A 24,049-nucleotide genomic window follows, 5' to 3' on the forward strand; every position below is an offset into this window, starting at 1 on the left:
GTATAAACAGAGCCATGTGCAAATATGCTGGCTGTTAAGAGTATATGGAGGCCTTTAAGTTGCTCACACACTGCACTACACTGTTTGAAGGTCAATACAATCCTCTGCATGGATCTATACTTAATCATTGGTGAAAGAAGTACTCAGATCCTTTACTTAAGTAAAAAGTAGCAATACCACCCCTGCACCCATACTGTACTATGACACGTACTGTTAAACCAGTAACACTTGGTTTTCAGTACGGTCCACATGTGTCACACCGAAACAGTCATGCGGCATGTTCATAAAAAATTTGAAAAAACATAGTCAACAGTGATTTAGCAGGCTTAAATGAGGTTTCCTCCAAGTTCATCTCAAAGTAGGTTACATTAACACAAACACAGATGACTCAGTTTGCCTTTAAAAGCTTTGTGTGAGGCATGCTGTCAGTGTTTCTTCTCTGACTAGCTGCTTTGGTATGGTGTCACTGTTCAAGAGTGGTGGCCAGAGCATCGTGACTCTCTGATGGGTGTTTATGTTAACCAGAATGCTAGCCAAAATGTTTATTCCACTGATGCTGAGCAGACAGAAGAGCTGCTGAGGTGGTGGCTTTTATAAAGAGAAGCCAACATTCCCTGGATCTCCCCTGTGCTGTAGTTTGCCTGTCGTACGCCAATTATGGTCATTGAAATCAAACTGAGAACTGTCCTGCCAGAGTACACTACAGACTTTATAATCAATGTTAAATATCTAAACTGGCCTCTGACTCCATTAGAAATAATAGATGATAATAATAATGGATAATGGATAATAAATAATAATAAACACTGATTTTCACATATTAGAAAAAACTAAACTTGAATATGAAGTCATGAGATGTCACTTAAGCAATTACATGAAAGGGTGTGCTTTACCGTCATTATTGGCACGACAGTGATGTGGTCAGGAATGAGGTGCTTGTTTAGAAATGTGTCTAACGAGTAAAAACAGCAATAAGATAGTAGCCTGCCACTGCACCTTTGTGCAGAAATGTGGTTGTGTTTACAGAGCTTCACTAGCTTGTTGTGCTACATAACACAATCTCTTGACTTTGTACTGAAGTATCAAGTATCAAGCATCAATCAAGTATAAGTTAAGTGTACTGTGCGTTGGCATTTTACAGACCTGGTGGCATGTGAATATGAATGTGCACTTAAGTACTCAAGATCCCAAGAGTGGGTATTGGGATAGACCAGTGCAGTGCAGTGGTTAGCTAACTTTTGAGACCATGGCACCTCTTCATAAGAAATCATTGGTCACGGAATCTCTCCTTACTGCTGAGCACCTGAAATACAGTGATTTTAATATTTTTTACTTGTTCTTCTGTTTTACTATATTTGAAAACATAACCTAAAACATAATTAATACACATGTCACCTAAATTACTAAATTACCTAAAACCACTTGCCTTAATGTAGTGGCAAAATTACAACCTGTACCATCAACCTGTAGGATATACTCCAACATGTTATCAGTTTTTCTAATGAAAATAGAAATTGAATTTAACCTATTCAGCTCATTGCAGCATGCCCCTCTGTAATCTGAAAGTGTGAAGAAAAATATTTAAAATATATTTGAAATTCTGACAGATATGGGATATGGGATAGTAGATCACATAGGACTTGTAACTACATGTTTCTTTTTGGATTTTATGCATTATTAGAAAAGTGTAAAACCCAGGAATTTGTATCTTAATATCACCTTACCATTCTTTAATATGTATCTTTAGGTAAATACAGGTTATTTGATGTTATGTTGTCATTCTTTCTTAGAAATTGAGCTTATTAAGGAAATACAATTAAGAAAACACACATAACATGGATTACAATGTACAAAGTCTGAAAAAGGAAAACCATAAATGGGTAACACAAAAACTCTACACAGATACACAAACAATACTTTTTGCTATAAAGGTCTGTATATCAAGATTCAGATCATTTCCTTTGTTTCTAAATGCATCTAAAATCATATGAGAATGCCAAATTTGTTAAAGGGGTTTTCCTTTAATGTTATAGTAAGCCTTAGCAACAGTCAAATCATTTGAAAGGTCAGTCCACCACTGTGAAGGAGTTGGCAGGACAATGCATCTCCAGTGGATAGGAATCCAGTTCATAGCTGCCAATAATGACATATATATGTATACACACAAACACACACACACACACACACACACACACACACACACACACACACATATGTGTGTGTGTGTGTGTGTGTGTGTGTGTGTGTGTGTATTATTGTTATTATTATTATTGTTATTACTATTATTATGTGAACTCCACTTGTCTTGTCTATTAGTACCTAATAAAGAAAGTCTAGGGTTTAATATATATCATAGTGCACAGGAATAAAATATGGAAAGATTTCCAAAATGAGGTAAGAAAAAACATATTTAGAAACTACCTCTTTGCTTCTTCCAAAATATAAATGACATTTCATCATTCATCTTATTCATGTAGATTGTCTTTCTTAGTCACAAACATGTGTCTTAGTGCAGTCTTTATGGATAAAGTGGTTGTCCTGGTTGGAACACAAAGGGTTGATAGAAAGAACCTGTTAAGATAAATCTAAAGGATAGGTTCACACATTTTCAAGTGTGTCTTAAAACAACAGTCAGGTGTCCATATGAACAGTGAAAGAGGTTTTCCTCACTGTAATCATTCCTCCTGTTCATACTGGCTATTAAAAGATCCCCTTCAAATGTGCTTTCAGTGTGAGTGATGGAGGCCAAAATCCACAGTGTGTCCACACAGTCATTTTGTGCAAAAATGCATTTAAGAGTTGATGTGAAGCTTATATGAGGCTTCAGCAGTCTGAGTTAGTCACATCAAGTAGATGTCTGCCACATTTACAGTCTTTTTAGCATCAAATTCCCCCTTTGTGTTTCCTCAGACAGTGTTTCCCTGTTGAACTGTGGTGGAAGTATAGTAACAAAAAGAGGGACTTTGGCACTAAAAAGACTGTAACGTTGAAAGATATCTACTTGATTTGACTCATTTGGACGCTGAGGCTCCATATTAGCTTCAGATAAACTTTTATTTACAGGACTGTGAAATTTGGTCCCCATCACTTACATTGTAAGTGCATTATGAAGGGATCTTCTAATAGTCAGTATGAACAGGAGGCACAGCTAAAACAAAACCCACAAGTCTACAATGTAATAAATCAGAGAAGTGTTTGCTCAATTATGATCAATTTGTGGCTCTTGTTTGTGATGTGTGTTCTCGTATTAGATCACATCCGCATTGAGAAAGTGCCAGTTCCATCGCCTGTTAAAACATTCATCACATCAGTTCTCTCATAATGTAGTGTCAGACCACAAGATGCAGCCCAAATCATAAATTGCCTTTGGTGCACAAATTCAGTGGAACTGCCTCCTACTAATTAATTTTTGATAAACTCAGTGTTTCATCCCACTCTCAAGTGTGTCGCTTTTCCTTAGAAGTTAGGTTTTTATTTTCTTTTTATTTATTATATTTAAAGGGACACTGTACTCCTCAGACATAAATGTCACCATTTGATGCACCGTACCAGATTATAACTTCAAGCTAATTTGCATCTGTGGTCCCTTGGCAGGTCAGAGCAAAGAAACAGCACAATAACAAACAGTACAGAGTAAAAACAGCATACAAATTTATACAGAAAAGTACACTAGACACGCAATACAAAACTTACTGAGCGAGTATACACAAAGTCACATAGTGGCCAAACCATTTCAAGTTTTATAAACTAACACAAATTTGAAAATAATTTGAAATTTTCAAAGCTCAGTAAATTGTATTTCTCCAGTACCCTACAGTGATTGAAATGCATTGGCTTTTTGTCCAGAGTTTTTAGAGTTTGTTTGTATGAGGACTCAAGAGGTCTTAAGGCTGTTTCTCCATCCGGCCACCAACATGTGATGCAATGCAGGTTAAAAGAAGTAGCATCTCAAATATAATTCCCTGGTATGTTTAATAGTCTCAAGGTATTTACAGAAAGAGTTCCCAGTTGTTCTCTGACTTTGACCCACACTTGGCCCTCACATGGTTCACTAAATATAGAAATCTTGCAGCACCTGTTGCCCTGGTGCTTGATAGAGGGCAGGACCATTTGTTTTTAGAGATTAAAGAGGCATAATTGCTTTTGCAGCATGTGGGACTTCCAAAAGAAAAGTGGATCAAGCTGATTTAAGTCTATAAACGGTGCATTTACTAAGTACTTATTGAGTATAGTTTTGAGGAATTTGCACTTTACTTAGTATTTCCATTTTATTCTACTTTATATTCTACCCCACTATATTCATCTGACAGCTGTAAAAACTCAAAACAAAACAAAACATGTGACCAGTTTATAAAATACTGCACATTGTTAAAGATTAAACCAGTGGTTACCAACTGTTTTGGCTTATGACTCTTTAAAAAAAAAAAACAGTATAGTTGTTAGATGTCTTCATGGTTTTACTGTATTTAAATAACTGTTTAAGCCCTGATGAGGTTTAATCATCCAATAGTTGTTTTATTTAAAGAAAGAGAAAAGTTCCAAAGAAAATGAAAGAGATTTGTGTTGACTTTGCATTTTCTTCTCTCCTTTCCCATGAATCACCTCAGGACCCCTCAGATTTCTCTGGTGACAATTTGGAGGGACCCAACCCTGAGGTTGGGACTATTTGACTAAACTACCTATATGGAGTAGTTAAAAATGTGTTTGGTTAAAAAGTAGTTAAAACATATGCATTGCTCCATCAGTTCTTACAATTTAATAATATCATATATAATAAATATACATCAGTTTCAGGGGCCACTTTTCTGCAGAATGAGTGCTTTTACTTTTGATCTTTTAACTATCAGCCTATTTAGTGGAGATAAATACTTATATATAATATAATATTATTAATATAAATTATTATGTATTATAATGTATTTTTACATCGTGCTATTGGTACTTTTACTCAGTAAAGCATCTGAGTACTTCTTCCACCAATTGCTTAGGTGTTGGATGAATGGATGGACACTGGGGAAATTAATTTAATTAGGATGTTTAGCAGAGAGAGAATAACAGAAAACAACAAAAGTAAAAACTGGCTATAGTTTGATTTTAATTCAGTATTAACTAAGAATCTTTGCGTTTGGATTGCTGAGACAAAACTTATCAATATTGGTGAGATGGTTGATTTCCGGTGTGGTCTGAATGTTTGTGAAGGCTGTCTATGTCATGCTCTCACAGGACCTCAGGCAGTCAGAGAGGCGAGTAATACATTCAAGTCAATAAAGGATCTCCCCGGAGGCCTCATGGTAGTGTCGGTAATGCGTGTGTAGACGCTGTGGTGTTTACTGGCTCAGCAGCCTCTGCGCACATTCCTGGAGCATCAAGCCAAGCTGACGGACGCACAACCGCTCTCCACACGGGCTTTAGGAGCTGTACAGAGGCGAAGGAAGGAGAAAGAGGAGGAGGAAGAAGAAGATGATGTGTGCTGCCTTGAATCAAAGAATAAGCGTTAAGGACGAGTCGAGAAAATGCGCAGCGCGCTCTTGGAAGCTCTTGCCTCACCTAATGCTGTGTCTGTCTCTGGTTGCATACGCGGCGCTGGGTGCGATTATGTTCCAGCACATTGAAGGAGGGAGCGAGACCGATATCCAAAAGGAGTACCATGGCTTCTTGGTAGATATTGTCCGCCTTGTCCAGAATGACACCAGTGAGTGATCACAAATATCCACAACAACTTATTCAATATGATGGGCCATCTAATATCACGGTGGAACTAGACTTCAGTAACTCATGTAGGGCTATGTTGACTTTCATGGACTTTTTATGGTTGCTGTAGTGATTTTGGTATGTTTTCCTTCAATTCTAATGCTGAAATAATTTGGACTCTAATTAAGCCTAATGTATATAGTATGCGTATTTCTCTGTCAGGACCCGTTCACGTTCAAGAGTTAAGAAACTAACGTTTAAACTACGAGCCTTTATTGATCTGTTCTACACTGGGCTATTTTCTCTTTACTTTTAGATAACACATCCTACACAGAGGAAAACATAGTGAAGAAAGTGAAGGATAAGATGGCAACGTTCAAGTCCATATGGTTCCAGAGACCTGACAGATGGAGCTTTTTTGGCTCCATGTTCTTCTGCTGCACTGTGTTCACAACGGTTGGTAAGTGACTGGGGATTATGATCCAGCAAGATGATATAGATATGATAATCAATCAAAACGTGAACAATTAAAGGTCTTACAGTGGCTCTTGAGGAATGATTTTACTCAAAGATGGTTATAGTCGGTTAACTTTTCTTAAAATTCTTCTTTCTTTCAAAAAATTCAGAAACGTTCTTAAATTTTAGAAAATAAAAGGTCATGGTTAAAAATGAGCTTTTATTTGAATGGAAGACGTCAGATGTTGCAACTGACCTCAACCCTGGGGAGAGTTGCAACATGATCAGCGGGGTGGCTGCAACATGTTAAAAATACATTCAATTTCACTAATTAACTTTTGCTTTTTGTCTCAGTGAGTATGGTATTCTGAAAATACGTATTGTTTTAACAATAATATTATAGTATTATTTATTCATACATTAATATTATAGTGTTATTTATTTATTTAGTAATATTTTGGAACCCCCTCTTCCTCACTCATGGCATACTGAAAAACAAACAGAGTACAATTTCTGCTTTTATTCACTGTATGACAAACAATAATGGCTTACTGTTTGCTAATGGACTATTACAATAAGATTACGTTAATATGAAATAATGAAATGATTGTTATTACATTATTAACTCCGATGATTGTGTACATCACAATGACTTGTGTATGTATAACGTTATAATGTAATATTTTTTTTGCAAAAAAAAAAAATGTATACAAATTTGTATGTAAATATTATTGTGTGATCTGTTTTGATATAGCTCCTTAGCTTGGGCACAGTTGCAACAACTTGTTGCAACCATCCCCAACCCCATCAGCCATGACAAAATATTATGTACTAGCTGGACACTCTGACCTTGACACATGCTAACCATGTCACTTAGAAGAGTCAAAGGATGTGAAGTGAAAAAGATTACTTTCATGTCGCCAAAACATGTTTTTTTTTTCAATAAATGCAGCAGCCAGGGCTGGACTGGAAAAATCATTCAGGCCAGGAAATATAGCATGAAATATAGCCCCAGTCAGGCCATTTTTTAAGCGGGGGGTCTGGGGGCCCCCCACTAGAAAAAATTTAGTTACAAAGACTTGATTTCCTGCATTCTGGTGAATTTTAGTGCATGTGAATAACAAACTAATGAGCCAACAACTGCTTAATACAATGTACTATTATGAATTTCAAATAAAACCAAAAGTACATAACATTAAGGAGGGAGACGACATTAGCATTGGTACGACTGTACCAATGCTACTCTCTCCACCTTCAAAAAGAAAAAAAGCAAGAGCAAGCCATATCTTTTAATGTATCATTATAGTACAGTCAACCACTCTCTCCACCTATTCAAAGAACAGAGCAAGAACTGATATACACCCATCAGACGTTTGAGTACACCTGTTTAAAACTATATTTTCCATAAAATTACCATAAACTATATACATTTGTTTTTTCTAACATATCTTGTACCTGCAGGTTGCTCTGAAGTAGTGGGTCTCTGTACTACTGTGGCACTAATGCTACTCTCTCCATCTTCGAAAAGAAAAAAGCAACAGCACAGCACACCATACCTTTTAATGCACCAATATAATACAGTTAACTCTCCTCACTTATTCAAAGAACAGAGCAAGAGCACAATATACTACTCAGTTTACTGATATACAGTATATAATGATAACAGTCACTTATCAAAAGTTTAAATAGCCCTTTAACCTACACAAACATTAAATAACATAGATCTTTAAGTTTCAACAAATTACAGTAGTCTGAATAGTGTGACAGAAGACATTATGTTGTCTCGATAATTTTAAATTATGAGCTGAAAGTATGAACTCGCTGACTGAAATTTTCAACAAAATGGATGAATTTTCAAATAATATTGACCATATTAATTAGACTAGATATGCCAATTATGCCATCAATATTTTTGAGGAAATCAGAAAGGAAACTATCACTTTTATTATTGATTGTCCAGTTTCTTGGCAGCTTTAACATTGACAGGGGACGATGATGTTGCATTGGTAACATTAGCTACGCTAGCTAGGTAGCAAATGTTAGCTAACTAGCACATTTATTTACCTTTCTTTTTTGTCTCTGCTCCACCCTTCCTCTTTTTTCCATTGTCCATCTTGTTGCTAAGTCATTTAGCTGCTCTAAATGCACTTGCTCCCAAACAAAACGTCTCTCTCTCTCTCTCTCTCTCTCTCTCTCTCTCTCTCTCTCTCTCTCTCTCTCTCTCTCTCTCTCTCTCTCTCTCTCTCTCTCTCTCTCTCTCTCTCTCTCTGCGGCGGGCCCACCAGGCCATTTAACAGGCCAGGCCACCAGGAAAAGTCCTGGTGCTCCTGATTGCCAGTCCAGGCCTGGCAGCAGCAGATGTTGAATGTGTTTTCTGTCTTCCTGATGGGGAGAGGGTCATCACTCAAGCCTCAAGCATGTTTCTGATTGAAGGAATAAGACTTGTTGCAACTGTCCCTTGTTGCAACCATCCCCAGTTTCCCCTACTAATAATCACATTTAGGTATTATGTTATGTTTACTAGTTTTGTAAAAATGAGCTGTGTGTTTTTTCCATTAGGTTACACAGTGCAGACATTAGGTGCAGTTGGAAGTGATTCTTTCTGGCATTCTCTTAGAACGATGATTTGTTTTTGAAGGACTGTTTTTGACTTTATTTCATGAGGTTATGGTTAGGTGCAGCCAATGCCAGTACACCTTTTAGCACTCATCTAGTAGAAATCCTCTAACTTATGCTGAAACTAAACAGACAAGTTTCTTGTCAAGCCCTTAAAGGATAACTCAATTTATTAAAACTTGGGTCTTATTCTGTAGGTGGGGCCATTGGTTGTATTGGTTATGATAAAATGCACTCTCCAAGTATGCTGGGATCTGTGAACAAAGGCAAAATTGTTAAAAGGAAATCTGATGGGACAAGAAATGAGGTATGAATGTATGATGGTTTGAATCTTAATCTTTGCCCTATTCCCACATCTCAGCAGTTAACATGCAGAGTATAATGTTATTATAACCAATAAAACTGATAATGAAACAAGTTGTAGTAATCCTTTATTAAGTTAACCTTCAACTTGGACCTTTTCCTCATCATCTCTGTATCTTCACTTTGTTGCAGTTAAGTTTTATTTGTATAACAAAGAAACCTCATTTTAACTCATCAGCAGATTATTTGTGACCACATTAGATTGTAGCTTGGTAGGCTACATAGTGATCAAATCTGTAGCAGTTTCAAGATTAACAGAACTAAGAGTCCGCAAGCGTGTTTGCTGCTCTCTTTGGCTGTACTTAGGCACAGCGAATGCTAATGTCAGCATGCTAATATGTTCACAGTGACAATGCTAACATGTTAATGTTTAGCAAGTATAATGTTTACCATGTTCACCATCTTAGTTTAGCATGTTAGCATGCTAACAATTGGTAATTAGCACTTAACACAAGGTAAAGCTGAGGCTGAGGGAATGTCAAAGTACTGGACAAATCAGCATTTTGACATGATGGTGCTAGAAGAAAAGTCAATTATTGCAATTAATTTGAGGGGAAAATGTATGTCTCCAACAAATTTCATGGCAATTGCTGAAAAAGATTTGAAATATTCACTCAAAATCACAAATGTCAATCTCATGGTGGTGCTGGTGAAGAGCCAGGGGATCAACAAAGTCAGTAGGATTTGTCCTCATGGACACCATAAATGTCTGTTTAAATTTCATGGCAATCCATCCAATATATGTTGAGATATTTCAGTCTGAACCAAAGATGTTGGGCAGAATGATGGACATTTCCATCCCTGAACCATGCTGCTAGAATGCTAAAAATTGTACCACTAAAGTTTGTTAGTGTGATGTTCTCAGAGCATGATAAGGCTGAATGCCTTCACTCAAATATATCTAAGACTAGAGCAAGTGGAAGTGATGTTGAATACAGTGGAACTGTATAAAAAGAGAGATACTCTGAAAAGGATGGAGGATGTTTCAAGCATTCGGTTCTGCTTTAAAACATTATCAGGAGCAATTAGAGGTATTGGAAAACAACAGCTACTAAATAAGCTTAACATGTTTGCCAGCCAATTACTAAGTTGCATCCATTAGCCTGTTGACGTCTCAGCCTTATGCTGTTCTCACTTTCCCCTCACTTTCTTTCTCTCTCAACCCAACTGGTCAAGGCAGATGGCCGCCCACCTAGAGTCCGGTTCTGCTTGAGGTTTCTTCCCATTAAAGGGGAGTTTTTGCTCATGGTTCAAGTTCTTGCTCATGGGGGAATGATGGGTCTCTGTAACTTAAAGTGTATGGTCTAGACCTGCTCTATATGAAAAGTGCCCTAAGATAACATCTGTTATGATTTGGCAGTATATAAATAAAACTGAATTGAAATTAAAACATAAACAGGTCAGCACACAGTGTTCTCAACACTGGGTCAAATGAGTATGTGTAATGAGAAAGGGATCACTAGTATTGATGAAACCACAGAGAATTCAGGTTCAGGTTCAGGTTACTTTATTTGTACCTGTAGGTAGAAGTGTAAAGGTAAAGTGACTAATGACAAATCTAGTGACTTTTTGGGCAGACCGTAACTCCCTTCAAGGGAGTTGCCAATATCCCTCAGTGAATGTGCTCTCATGTGGCTGTCTCTCTGCGCTGACTGTGTTCAGTGGGTGGGACAGAGCAGCAGCACCCTCAGATTTGGTTTGCAGTAGACAAGGCACCCAACTTGACACACATTTTACAGACAACACAGACAATAGACAGACATGATAAAAGTGCTCAAGGCTGCAATAATCAGGACTTGAAAAGAGACAAATAACAATAAAAAAAACACTAAGATAAATAACAACTAGAATAAGTCAAGTAAAATGCAGGTAAAATTAAATAAATAAATAAACATTGCTTCCATAGCAATTTTGACCCAACTCAGCAGTTCTCCTGAGTATGAAGTGTTTCAGCATCTTTCAACTTAGTGTTTTGGTTTTCTGGCCTTCAACTTTACTGTTCTGGTCCAGTTGCATCAACCTTTGTGTCCAGTAGCAGCAGCCAGCTGTTTTCAGTAATAAAGCTCTGATAAACCCACTTTACACTACCTGCCAGCACCAAACAGCAGACATACAAAGACAGAGACTAGTTGGTGAACATGGTGGAGCATCTAGCAGCTAATAAGCCAAATATTTCCCTTGGTAGTTTGTGGAGAATCAAAAGAGCTAAAGGAGAGTGAATATTGGAGTTACATTCATCAGGTGGGCAAAACATGACCACAGTGATTGCTAATGTTGCTTTGTGTCTAGTGGATGTGTAAATAGGCAACTGTTCGCTAACAAGTTCACCAAATCAACTTTTTAAGGTGATAATATGTCCATGCTGGGTTAATTGCTTCTTCTGCTGTCCGTGTGACCAGAAAAAAACTCAGTAAATGCAGGTTTAAGAAGTAGAATGTCCTTGTATTTACTTTAATAAATTATGTTGGTATTTTTGTGTATAGTTCTGTTGTCTTTTTTTAGCAAACCCTCTTTTGTTTATGTCTACTATTATACATCTCCAACTCATTTGTGTTACAGCTGAACCTGTTCTACCTACAATGGGTACTTTGAATTTGGAGTCTGCATCGTTTACTGTTTCTAATGCCCCAGGCTTGTCCAGGTGCTTATTTTGACTCATCTTTTTCTTGTTTACTGTCATATGGTCTATTAGCTAACAGGCCATATGCAAATAAGAATCACCAGACTGGAAGGAGTTAGAATCTGCTCATGGTCATTCTTTGTAAACATGGTTGTTAAATAGCCTGCGTATGAATCATAACCTGTCAAACTTATGAATAACATGGAGGGAGTTTAATGGCTTTGACTTTAGCTAAATCCTTAAAAAAACACACACACACTAATCCCACTGTGATCATTTGCTGTGGAGCAAATGGAGTAGTTGATTTGTCAAAAACTATTTGTCAGCATGAGTTACACAGTATTGCAGTTCTTATACTTTCTATTTACTATTTCTATAGTATATTTCTATTTCTATATACTTTCTACAGTCAATGATATTTGTTAAACTTTTAAAATTTAGTGCAAATACAAGAAAAATGGCAATAATGTAATATCATTCATGTGAGCATGTGTAGCTCACATTCTGAGGAAGCTGTGATCTTTATGTTCTTTCACTCAGCAGGACCAATCAGTTGTTGTCAACTTAGCTCTTTCTTGCTATTTGACGACTTTTAAGACCGCTGTAGTGATGATTTTCTCCAAAAAAGTGACTAATGACAAATCTAGTGACTTTCTGGGCAGACCGTAACTCCCTTCAAGGGAGTTGCCAATATCCCTCAGTGAATGTGCTCTCATATGGCTGTCTCTCTGCGCTGACTGTGTTCAGTGGGTGGGACAGAGCAGCAGCACCCTCAGTTGACCAATCATCAGCCAGACAGAAATGTGAATGATCTTATGATCAAACAATGTTTTTATTCTAAACATTTTAACTTGACTATTTAAGTTTTATTTTCTGGTCAAATAGTTTAAAATAGTGAGTTGATTTCAGTGTCTGGATCATGACAGCTCTACAGTCTGCACAACAACCTATATAAAAGTTTTTGATATTAGAGGTAGATTTAGATGCATATTGATGTGATGATAGCTATGAGAAAATGAGTGATTTTCATTACTTTCATTTTTTGAAATTTGTATATACCATTCAAAAGTTTGGACACACCTTCCCATTCTCTTGAATGAGAAAATGTGTCCAAACTTTTGACTGGTACTGTATGTAGTTACCTTATGATGTCACTAATATGCAGATTAGCATGTGACATCATCCAGCAACATCTAGTGACTTTTCGAGCTGGCTTTAGCCAGAGCTGCCAACTCTCACGCATTGACCGTCAGACTCACACAACCAACACTTTTCACATGCTCTCAAGCCACACGTCCATTTTCCCACGCAGTGAAAAACAAATTCATAACTGATAACGTTGTGACGCAAAAACAGCACGCAGACAGAGAAGACAGAGCAGCACAGCGCAACAGCATCAGAGGACAACAAGAAATATACACATTATATTATTATATTGTAATTTATTCCCATGCATGCTGCTCAGCATAATCTCAGCCAGCGGCTCTTGGATCAGCAGCATAGCATCTCTTCTAGGGGTGGAGCCAAATACAGTATTCAGAAAAGCACAAAGCACATTTATTTTGTACAAATATTTTTTAAATTATTTGTTTATAAATAAAAGTGCACAGGTCAGGACTCAGTTCCATTGCTCTCTCTGTCTCTCTCCTCTCTTCTGTTCTGCTGTCTGTCTCTATGTCAAGGATGTATAAATAGCTGCAGGTCTAATGGAACTAAGTTTGGGCTGAGTGGTCAGTGCAGTTGTCTGTGGTCTGGGAGACTGGGGTTCAAGACCTGGTGTGGAACCCTCCTTTTCAAAGTAATTTACTGAAGAACACTTATTTTAACACTTTAATATATTAATATTAATATTATATATTAAGGTGTATAAATGATATAATATTATATATTATATAACAATTAATATTAATATGAATTAGAAATGTAATAAAAAACAAAAACAGGATTGAAATACAAATATTGCGCTCTCTCCACATCCCTAGTCTCTTCACCCCCTGAGAAAAAATCTCAACCAAGCTGAAGTCAAAACTTGAAACTTCCACTGAAAATAGTCAGCAACATTTAGACCAAGGGAAGTGAGGTGGAGTAGACACACACCTGTCATGCTTCATAGCAATCACAAATGCTAACATGGCAATTAAGTCTGTAGCTTATTCCCATCTTCAGTTTACCCCCTTATATCCACTGACACTCTTCCTTATATTTTGAATGGTCAGCAGACAGAACCCATGTGAATGTGGAGGGCCTTTTCCATTCATTTTACAGTGTGTGGCAGGATCTGTGTTTACCTTGTATAGCTTATTTATTTTCTCGACAACACATTTTGTGGCTGCATAACACAATCCCAAAGAGATCTCAGTTCTGAGGCTGTACTTATACACAGCTCTGCTTTCAACTAAACACTAACATGCTCACAATGAAAACAGTAACATGCTATTTTTAACTTTTGCTAATTAGCAGTAAACAAAGTACTAGACAAATCTCCAATTTGATCAGATGATGGCTCTGTCAGAAATGTTAGGGGATCATCAAAGTTTTTACAATTTGTCTTTTGGTGAACATGAATGTCTGTACCACATTTTATGGCAATCCATCCAAAATTTCACTCCTTACCAAAAAATGCAAACATGCTACAAGAAAGGCTGGGATAACCAAAGTTGTGGAAGTCATCCTCTTGGCACCTTGAATATCTGTAATTCCATGGCAATCTATCAAGTGAATGTAGAAATATTTCACTGGATGATTTAACTTTAGCTTAATAGGAATCAATCTATAGTCGGAACAAAGTGGTGGACTACACCCTAGTCATCTCAACATTGTCATCTCAAGAGCCATGCTCCTATAGCGGCTAATAAAAACTCCCCAAAGCGCTGTTTTGATATTAGCTTTGAACAGTTGGTGATTTGTAAAACGCTATTTTATTTAAAACTCCAACCAGCAGCATGGAATACGTTAATCTTACAGACTAGGGTGTAGATAAAGACACATGCAAGCATTTTGTATATCAAACGAGGATTAGAAGTGTAGTCAGATAACCATTAAGGATTTATTGTTTATCCTGGTGATACTGATTTGAATTTGTAAGACGAAACATAAATATCACTCATGTCTTTTTTCTCAGTAGATATGTTAAAGTAAATTTGCTAATCTCATTATGTGAAACACCCCGAGGTCTGATGACCAAACTGCACTAAAACATACAGCACTTGTTAGTTACAGCACTTTCCTGATTTTGTTAATAAATATATTCTTCATTTCCATGCCTGCCAAGTCTCTGCATTTGGGTCCATCTGATCCACAAAAACAGTAAAATTGCAGGTCATAAACCCAAACATTAAGCTGAAAAACACTAAAACACTGCGCAGAGATGAAGGGAACTGCAGGGTTGTGATAAGTCTTGTCACTATTAGTGACACCTTCATATTTCACAGACATTATTAATGTAACAATATTGATTAATTCAACAGAAGAACCACTACTGATTTAGCAAGTCATAAGCTTTTTTAAATATTGCCAGATGATTCCTAAGGATGCCCATACTGAAAGATTGCTCAACTGCCAAATGGTCAAATGGTTACAGGTTTGGTTAAGTAAGAAAATAAACAAAAGTTCTAACAATTGTCAAGTTGATGTACAGTATTATTAAGAGCAAACCTAGATCTCCTGACATGTAAACAAATGGCTGACTCTTTGTCACACACAGTCTGAGCACAATAATTTTGCAGTCAGCACTGTCACTGAGCAGTCATTAGCATTAAAGTGCACCAAACCAGAAGTAGCACAGACCACAATAGAGGAAGACTTCTGATGGAAAACAATGACAAGTCAATAAACCCTCAATGTCACACACCCTTGCTTTGAAAGGTCTAACAAGTACTGTATGTTTTAGTGCAGAACTAACAAGGAGAAGAGGTGCAGTAGGGAGATGGGTGGAGAAACTCAGGGGAGGGGAGTGAGGTGATGAAACAGGAGAACAGACAGGGAGCCTATTGGCTGGGGGAAACACAGAGAGCAGGGCAGGCCCGACGAGGCTGATACAGGGCAGGTGTGGGGAAAACACAGAGCAAAGGAAGAAGCTCTGATACTGTAGTCCCACTGTTCACTACCAGCACCAAGCAGCAGACACACATAGAACATAGTGGGGCAATTAGTAGCTAAATATATATTTCTCTCAGTAGTTATAGACCAAAACAGAGCTAATAGTGGCAACAGGACAGAGCAACTGTTGCTCTGGGTCTGCTAATTATGTAAATAGGCAACTGTTTGCTAACAAGTTAGCCATAACAACTTTATAAGGCAGGGGTAAAACAATCTCCCTGAAACCATTTAGACCCTGGTTCCTGCAGTGGAAATGCATCTATGCATACACATTGGGATGTGTAGAAGCATAGAATGTTTTTTTTCTTTTTTTAGATATTTAAAATCACAACAAGCTTATTCAAATATACTGATTCAATTCAGAACATAACAAAACAAAATTAGGTTTGTGTGCACTAGGTGCTTCACACAGTGCAGCAGACGTTCTCTCCATTTACATTTAATAGAACACAAGAAGCTATAGCATTGGTGATCTGATTATGTGATTTGTTTCATCCACAGTCTTATGGATCTCAATAGTAAACTGAAATTTTACTGTTCCGATGTGTTGTGGAGCTATCTCCTTAGGAAACAAATGGAAATCTGGCTGATACTTGGGAGTCCACAAAACATTAGGATTTATCATATACCGACCATAAATATTCACTGAAAATTGTGTGGAAATATGGTCGTTATATTTTGCAATACCTAGGGAAAATTTGCCCTGATGGTGGCACTAGATGAGGTCAGTCATTAGAAATCATCTATAACTATCCATACAAGATGACCATGTGGCCAGTAGTTGTTAGTAGTTAGTCATTGAGATACTTATTTCTAGATCAAGAATATATAGTTTACTTTGTACACTACAGACATATAATTATTGCATTACTTACTGAGTAGCAGACTAACAAGCTAAGATCCTAAAAAAAGATTTAGGCTGCCTTTTTGTTGTGTGGCTATGTGTGGCTCATTATCAGCAGGCAGCTGTTTGTGGATGGTTGGAATATGTGAGGACTGAGACATTTGGTTTCTGCTTTATAGCCCCTGTGGGACTCATGCCCTCTTCCAAGTATATCAGAAGAAATGTTTTGTTGGTACACTTTGGGAGTGCTCTCAAATGAATCAGAAACCAAATGCAGCTCAGCTTTACATGGTTTATGCATGTAGTCCAGTCAGCCATCTTGTGTAGACGGTGGGAAACAATCCACAAATCACCCAACAGGGAAGCATCTTAAATAGCCTCCATATTTGTCACTCTTGACCTGTTTGAATTCATGTGAATATTTCTAGATGTGCTGTCAGCTGAGCAGGGACCAGTAGTAATAAACAGCAGGTTGCTTCAACTCATAGTTGTAGATTTTAAACAAGACTTGTAAATCTGTAAGTTTTGAAGCTGTTGTCCTCTTACATTTCACATAACTCTGCTCTCCGTGTGGATCCAAACGGAGTACCGAGCCGCAGTTTGTTGTTCAGGTTAAAGTGGGAAGAAGCAGCGGGTCATCGAATAGCTGAGTGAAGTGCAGCCTACGGAGGAAGTACAGGGACTGTCAGGGTGAAACAGTCCACGGAGGGAAAAACAGCCGGGTGGCGGAGGTGAAGGCAACAAATCGGCCTCTCATAGCAACAGAAATGTTCATTTTGGGCCGATGCCAATATTTCATTTTAAAGCCTTTATTAGGCGATACCAATGATGTGCCAATATTATCATGAATCCCTGGGGATAACCCTTCATATTTTAGTGACCTTTTATCTAGCGCCACCCTCAGGACAAACTTTACATGTATAGTCCCACTACTGTTATCGCTTTAGGAATAGTAAGTCATCTGTGTCTTCTGTTCCATATTCTAGCATTGTGGGCCTCAAGAGGCCCCAGAGGCTCTAGTTAAGATATTAGAACAACCCATTACACCAATATACCAACTCACCTTTTAGCTTGCTGATGTTTGCATTTAGCTCAAAGTGCCACTGTGCATAAGTGCAGCTTCACAGAGTGCTGAAGATTCATGTTTAACTTCTTAATTGTCATTAGTGATCTGTGAATCAAATTATTTCTTTCTACTTCTACAAACTGGTGTTTGCTTTTTATTTTGACATGATTTGATGTGTAGGAATGTTGCGATGATACATTAGTACAGTAAGTCTGTTACTTTCTGATATATCATAAGTGGTTAAGGGAAGCCAGCTAATGGCTAATGGCTGAGCAGCAACAGGAAGCCCACGACTCGCTGAAGAGAGGGCACTCTCAGAGAAGAATGCTATTTACACCACCACAAAAAGCCTATTAGAGCTTGTTAGAGGTTGGAGTATATTGTCTTCTGTGCTGTCTTGTTAGTCATGAATTTAATTAATCTCTCCACAACCAGCATAATGTGAATTTAAGGCAATGTTTTATGGTATATGGCTCCACTGCTGTCTGCCAAATTTTGAAGCTGATAATTGATAATGGACTCCCACTAGAAAACATTTGTTGGAAATCAATGTTTTACATTCATATATTATTTAAAAAAACAGTATTTCTTGATGATTATAAGGCATGTACAATAGGAACTGCATTGCATGCTTTGCATTCTGCATGCTTGTACTTTATTTTACTCATTTTATTACATTTTTTTTTTAATCTAACTGTGCATAAGAATTATTTTAAGTATGTTTACACAGTATATGCACTGGTCAGTACCAGTTCAGCATGGAGGCACACGTATTCTCCACACTATGTGGCAAAGGATAATTCTGGTTATTAAAACTTGGGTTAATAATTTCTATTGGTTATGATTACATGGTACTCACCAAAATAATTGCTGAGTTCTGGGAAGATGGTGACAAGTGAGTGCACCTGAAATGTCTGTAATAATCCCTACTTGCATAGGAAAACTGTGTGCACGACTACGGCCAGTACATGGGTCACATTTGAAGTAGGAAGTAGGTCTGTGAACTGTGGTGGAGTCAGTTTTTATAATAATTTTATGGTTCACCTTCATTTAGTCCTCCAAGTAGGCTTGACTAACGTGGGGGTTTGTTTACAACCAATCTTATGTTTTTTGTGTTTCTTGACCCCTTGGATGGCTTTTTAGCAAGCGTCAGGAGATCTTAGCCATTAACTTGGTGAATAAAATGTTATTATTACGGAAATTATCCTTAAATGTAGATTTTTGTCTTTCCTCGTCTAGGGGTGTCCAAGACACAATATGAATAAGCCCCATCTTCCCCAAGTCCCAAGCAGCTCAGAGACAAATAGCTCAATATAGAGAAAATGTGTTTATTTACAAAATTAAATAATTTTGATATCAAGCTCAAATAGAGCTTGATTTAACTTCAGGAAAAACATCTGCAGTTAGGTGTTGTTGTACACACTGTATGTTACCATGGTTACTAAATACAGATCACTTATAAGATCACTTCCATGAAAGTTTAAAGCCAGAAGAGGGATTTAACAGTGGTTTAGCTTTTGAGTTCATGCTAAAATCACATATTTACTATCATAACATCATGTGGTTGGTCTGTTTTACTTTCGCAATACAAAGTGTACTAGAGTTTGTTTGGAAGTGGCTAATTGGTCTGCAGCGTTAACATCCATATAAACAGAACGAGCTTCACCAGTGTTAGTTTAAACTTAACCAAACAAGTTGAGTGTGAAAGTCTTTAAAGGATGTTCGCAAGGACTATGTGCTAAACTAAAGAAATAACATTACTTGTGCTAATAGAATAACAATCCACTACTATAAACACGTAATGAATGAAGGACTGCCTTAGAGAATTGGTGGTCAATATTTTCAGAATTTGACACTGTATGGAATTACAAATTGTTTAGTTTTGGTAGAAGCATGCCTAAAGCCGTGGTTAAAATGCAACTCAGTATTATAGGTAGTATAGTATATATAGGGCTGTTACATAAACTTTGATGCCAATGCTGTGGTTAGAAGTATAGTTTGAATGTTTCACAGAATTTTACACTTGCTCCTTCTTCACAGCACTAAAGTGTCCATTTTTTCCATTGTTGTTGTAGGATATGGGGAGATCTATCCGGTTACCCTGCCTGGTAAGGTGGTGTGTATCTTGTATGCCATGGTGGGCATCCCTCTCATGCTTCTGGTCATCCTCGATGTCGGAGATTTCCTTGCTATGCTGATGTCCAGAGCCTACATCCGCATTCACGCCCTCTGCCAAAGCCTTTCCTCCCACACCTGGTCACCACGGAAGGCTCAGAAGAGAGCAGGGGACTCGAGCCACCAGTCCCTGGAAGACGGTACTTTTGTTTTCAGCCAAGATGTTGTGGTCCGTGAACCCCTTGACATCCGGCAGGTCCTGCACAGTCAGGCGGCTGTGAGGCACAATTCCATCCAGCTCCAAAACAACAAAGAGATCTTTGAGAAGATTCTTGCCAGGGAGAATTTACTTAGAAAGGGCCCACTGCTCAGGAGCCTCTCCTGTCCAGAGCTAGACCGCTTGCCCCCATCGCCCAAAGGATATGCCATATGGGACTTCACAGGGTTAGGAGATGGTATGGAAATGCTGGATGTACCATTTGTGCTGATTCTGCTGGTCGTATTTGCTTACATATTGTTTGGAGGTTTGATTCTTCCGTTGTGGGAAACAGAATTCAAGAACTTTGACCCCTACTACTTCTGCTTCATCACACTCACTACCATCGGTTTTGGCGACATTGTACCGGAGCACCCCAAGTATTTCATGCTTACCTCTCTCTTTATCATTGTTGGCATGGCCATCATGTCCATGGCTTTCAAGCTGGGCCAAACACGAATTGTAAGCTGCTACCGCCAGTGCATCAAGTTCATCAGCAGGGGAAATTTCGACGCTTTCAAAAATGAAGACAAGAACTAAGTCATCAATGGTGTCTCTGCCTCATGTCCAAGAGTTGTTGAAACTCACAGTCCTGGCTTTGAAACAAGCCCAAAAGGGGAGGCTGGGGTCCAGTGCATTCTTTGTGCTGGCTATTCGGTTATAAGCATGAGCAAAATAAAAAAAAGTGTGCATGTGCCAAACGCTTTTGCCCATTGAAGTGGAATGTTATTCTTCAAATTCTGGTTATCTAGATACAGTATCTCTCCAGGGAATGACTCATGCCCCAATTCCACCTGGTATTATCTGTATGTGGATATGTTATCTGGATAATTACATCTATTCTGTGAGCCTTTGTGATCAGATCTCAATATGCAAATTAGCAAGGCAGAGCTGGTGCACTTGTCAACAAATATGGTGCATCCCAGGTCAAGAAAACTGCAGCCACGAACAGAAGAGGCAGGAAGAGGCGGAGCTAGGTGACCTTTCATCTTAATGGGATGTTTTTTTTTCTTGTGAATGTGGTTACACTGTACAGATTGCATTTACATCTGTCTGAGATCCAATCACAATGTGAGCGTGACCACCTCCAAATGTGATCTGGCTGATACAATCACATCTGATCACAATGTGTTTTGAGTGCATTAACATGCGTTTTTCCAGATACAGATCACATGTTCATACAAGGTGTAAATGGGGTATTAGCTGTGCTGTACCATACTGCCAAAAAGCACCACTGAGGGAGGGCACAATAGTGTTGCATTTGATTATAAGTCAGAACTCTGGATTTATTCTTTGCGAGGTAAATCTAACATATGTTTTGTTTAATTTTTTTAAACTTCACTTTATAACAATGTCAGATGAACATGGCTGCCCACACACAAATATTACCATTTCAAGACTGTGATATGAACCCTAAGGTTAGGGGAAGGGCTAGGTTTAGGGTTTTGACTGTACATTGTCAAAACATGCATACAAGCATACCGATGAACTACCATTAGTTCATTAAACCTGTCCAGTCAAAGGTTTCTGTGAGCAGCCAACACTTTACTGCAGGCAATCATCTTTTCCACCTCAGTAGCTCAAAGGTACAGAAGTCGGCAATGATGCATTTTCTACTTAAAAAATATAAATCAACAAAAATGGTGAAGTAAAAATTATAATCCACTATAATGGGCCTGCAGAAAAACTAGTACAGCATTGCTAATTTATCAACTCAGTAGCCAAAATAACAGGAGCACCTTATACTGGTGATGGTACATCTAATACTGCAGCTTCAATGGTGTGCTCAGCAGGAAGGGCCATTTCTGCTGTGGCTCTGTACTGAAGCTGGTATTGTTTAGTGAATGTGACATCATTGGTTATGTTCAAAGCTTAGTTTAGGATGTACACTGGCATTGGTTCCGGGTGCGCATTCACAATTTGAATATATAAGAGGGAAAATCCTAAAAGCCAGTGAGATTGTGACAAATGAGATTGTATCATATTTTATGAGTATTGTGTTGAGCCAGGGACCAACAGCTAGGCACATATTTTCTGATATTTTGTTTTGATTTCTCCCATTAAAATATATACATGGTACTTTTTATCCTGACATTATATCCGTGTCACTAGCATACCCACTGCCTCATCAACAGTTTAAGCAGTATATTTACAAGCATATTCTGTGCCCTCTGCTCAGTTAAAAAAGCATGTTAACTGTCAAAAGCCTGTTCACTGCCTAGTAAAAATATAACATTTATGACACACAGACATTGTCCCACCCTATAATTATGTTTTACTATGGTAAACCATTCGCACAATAGACTGGAATGACACGTGACAATTACTCATCATTTTAAAGAAACTTTAATAGTTGGATGTAGTGTAATAATGCAGATAATTTATTATTCTGCATCAAAGCTGATCATTACCGGGATTGAATTACATCTGCCTCCCAACACAACAACAAAACCACAGAACTGAAAGAAAGCTGTAGATATTTTTTATGTCAGGAATGAGCTCATACTGTTGTTTCCTTCTGTGACACATGTAAACAAATATACAACATTAAATTTCTATTATAAATTAGATCAATTCTACAGTGTTGTTTCACTGTATTTTGCATTGTATAATTATCTGGCCACTTGAACCACCAGAGTAAAACCACAGCATAGGAGTTTAACAGCAAACTGACACAAAATGGTAAGATAATGTCCATGAAAATTGAATTTACCGTATAATCCTTAGCATGTAGTGAAATCCTTTGTAGGGGCACCCTGAGACTCTCACTGACCCCATTGCATCCTCTGCCTCCATTCTCAGCTTTCAATCTGTTTAAATCAGGACTTCCAGTAGGCTAAGCTTTTGTATCAGTGCTCATCTGTGATGCAATGAACTAATCCATATTATGTTTTTCATCACCATACCATGTGCTGTAATTTTCATGTGAGTGTGAAGGCTTGTACTAATAAATTTTCATCACTGGTTTGCTGTATGCTGTCTTTTGTAATATGTAGATGCATGTTGCCTGTAAGTGTGATGTTTTTCTTCTTCTTGTGCAGCTCTACCCATGATTCCACCTCCTGCATGTCACATTACTACAGACCACAAGAGGCTCATTTCTCATATTTTGTTTGTCTATTGGTGTTCAACAAATATGAACTTTCCAAAGCCAGCTTTAATGCAAATCACTTGCTTTTAGTTTAAAACCTATATATTCCTTTGAATGGATACAGTAATATACAGTATTGAACCATGTTTGTTTTATTTGTAAGCACAAGTACTAGTGGATTTTGATCAGATTTGGATGAGGATTTTCACGAGTGTATTTCTTCAAGGCAACAATAGAAGTTTCATTTTATGACCTGTTGCGCGTCATGGCCTGCATCTCTCAATGTTCCTTGTGTTTTATTCCATTTTATGTGTTTTGATTGTATCTTAATACACTGCCATATATCCATGAACTGTCTCTTGAAAGCTACCTCTAACTTGAGACCTTTGGTATGGTGACATGGTCCAATGGCATCAGGACTTGTCAATATCTATACACTGTTATGCTCACATTTTCTTTGTTGATGCTTGAAGAAGGCTGCTTGAAGCAAAGACTTCTAGCAACATGTCATATTTTGGGAAAGTATCTCCTACTGAATATACAATATTAAAGTTACTACTAACTACAGCTACTGGTTAAATGTGGGGTTGTAAACATATATAACATGGTGTAAGTACATACATGAGTGTAGTTGTACTAGTATCTATAAGTATATGTAGTTCAGTTCTTGAGTTATATGTACTTAGTTGATTTTCACCTCTGCAGTTATGTAATAATTTGGTTTATTGTGCTATTACTCAATTTATTTAGAGGCACATTTGTTATGTTTTCTAGCTGTTATGAACTCATCAGTTACTACATATATTAATGTGAAAATATGTAAGACTGTTGAG

At 37.7% G+C, this 24,049-nt stretch overlaps 1 protein-coding gene across 1 annotated transcript; it reads left to right on the forward strand.

Annotated features, from left to right (window-relative positions):
- Positions 1 to 5,149: 5,149 nt before the first annotated feature.
- Positions 5,150 to 23,449, forward strand: kcnk18 (potassium channel, subfamily K, member 18). The gene is made up of 3 exons (XM_044372013.1): positions 5,150 to 5,692; positions 6,008 to 6,151; positions 19,830 to 23,449. Exons 1-3 carry the CDS (start codon positions 5,461 to 5,463, stop codon positions 20,663 to 20,665), a joined length of 1,212 nt encoding a protein of 403 aa, XP_044227948.1. The 5' UTR covers positions 5,150 to 5,460; the 3' UTR covers positions 20,666 to 23,449.
- Positions 23,450 to 24,049: the final 600 nt, after the last annotated feature.

This window comes from Thunnus albacares, chromosome 14 (assembly GCF_914725855.1).
Source record: "Thunnus albacares chromosome 14, fThuAlb1.1, whole genome shotgun sequence".
Classification (NCBI taxonomy): domain Eukaryota; kingdom Metazoa; phylum Chordata; class Actinopteri; order Scombriformes; family Scombridae; genus Thunnus; species Thunnus albacares.

Excerpts from the sequence above, each read along its gene's own strand:
- kcnk18 (XM_044372013.1), top strand. The coding sequence starts at position 5,461 with ATGATGTGTGCTGCCTTGAATCAAAGAATAAGCGTTAAGGACGAGTCG. Across the intron at positions 5,693-6,007 it reads CCTTGTCCAGAATGACACCA|ATAACACATCCTACACAGAG; the intron begins GTGAGTGATCAC and ends CTTTACTTTTAG. Across the intron at positions 6,152-19,829 it reads CACTGTGTTCACAACGGTTG|GATATGGGGAGATCTATCCG; the intron begins GTAAGTGACTGG and ends TTGTTGTTGTAG.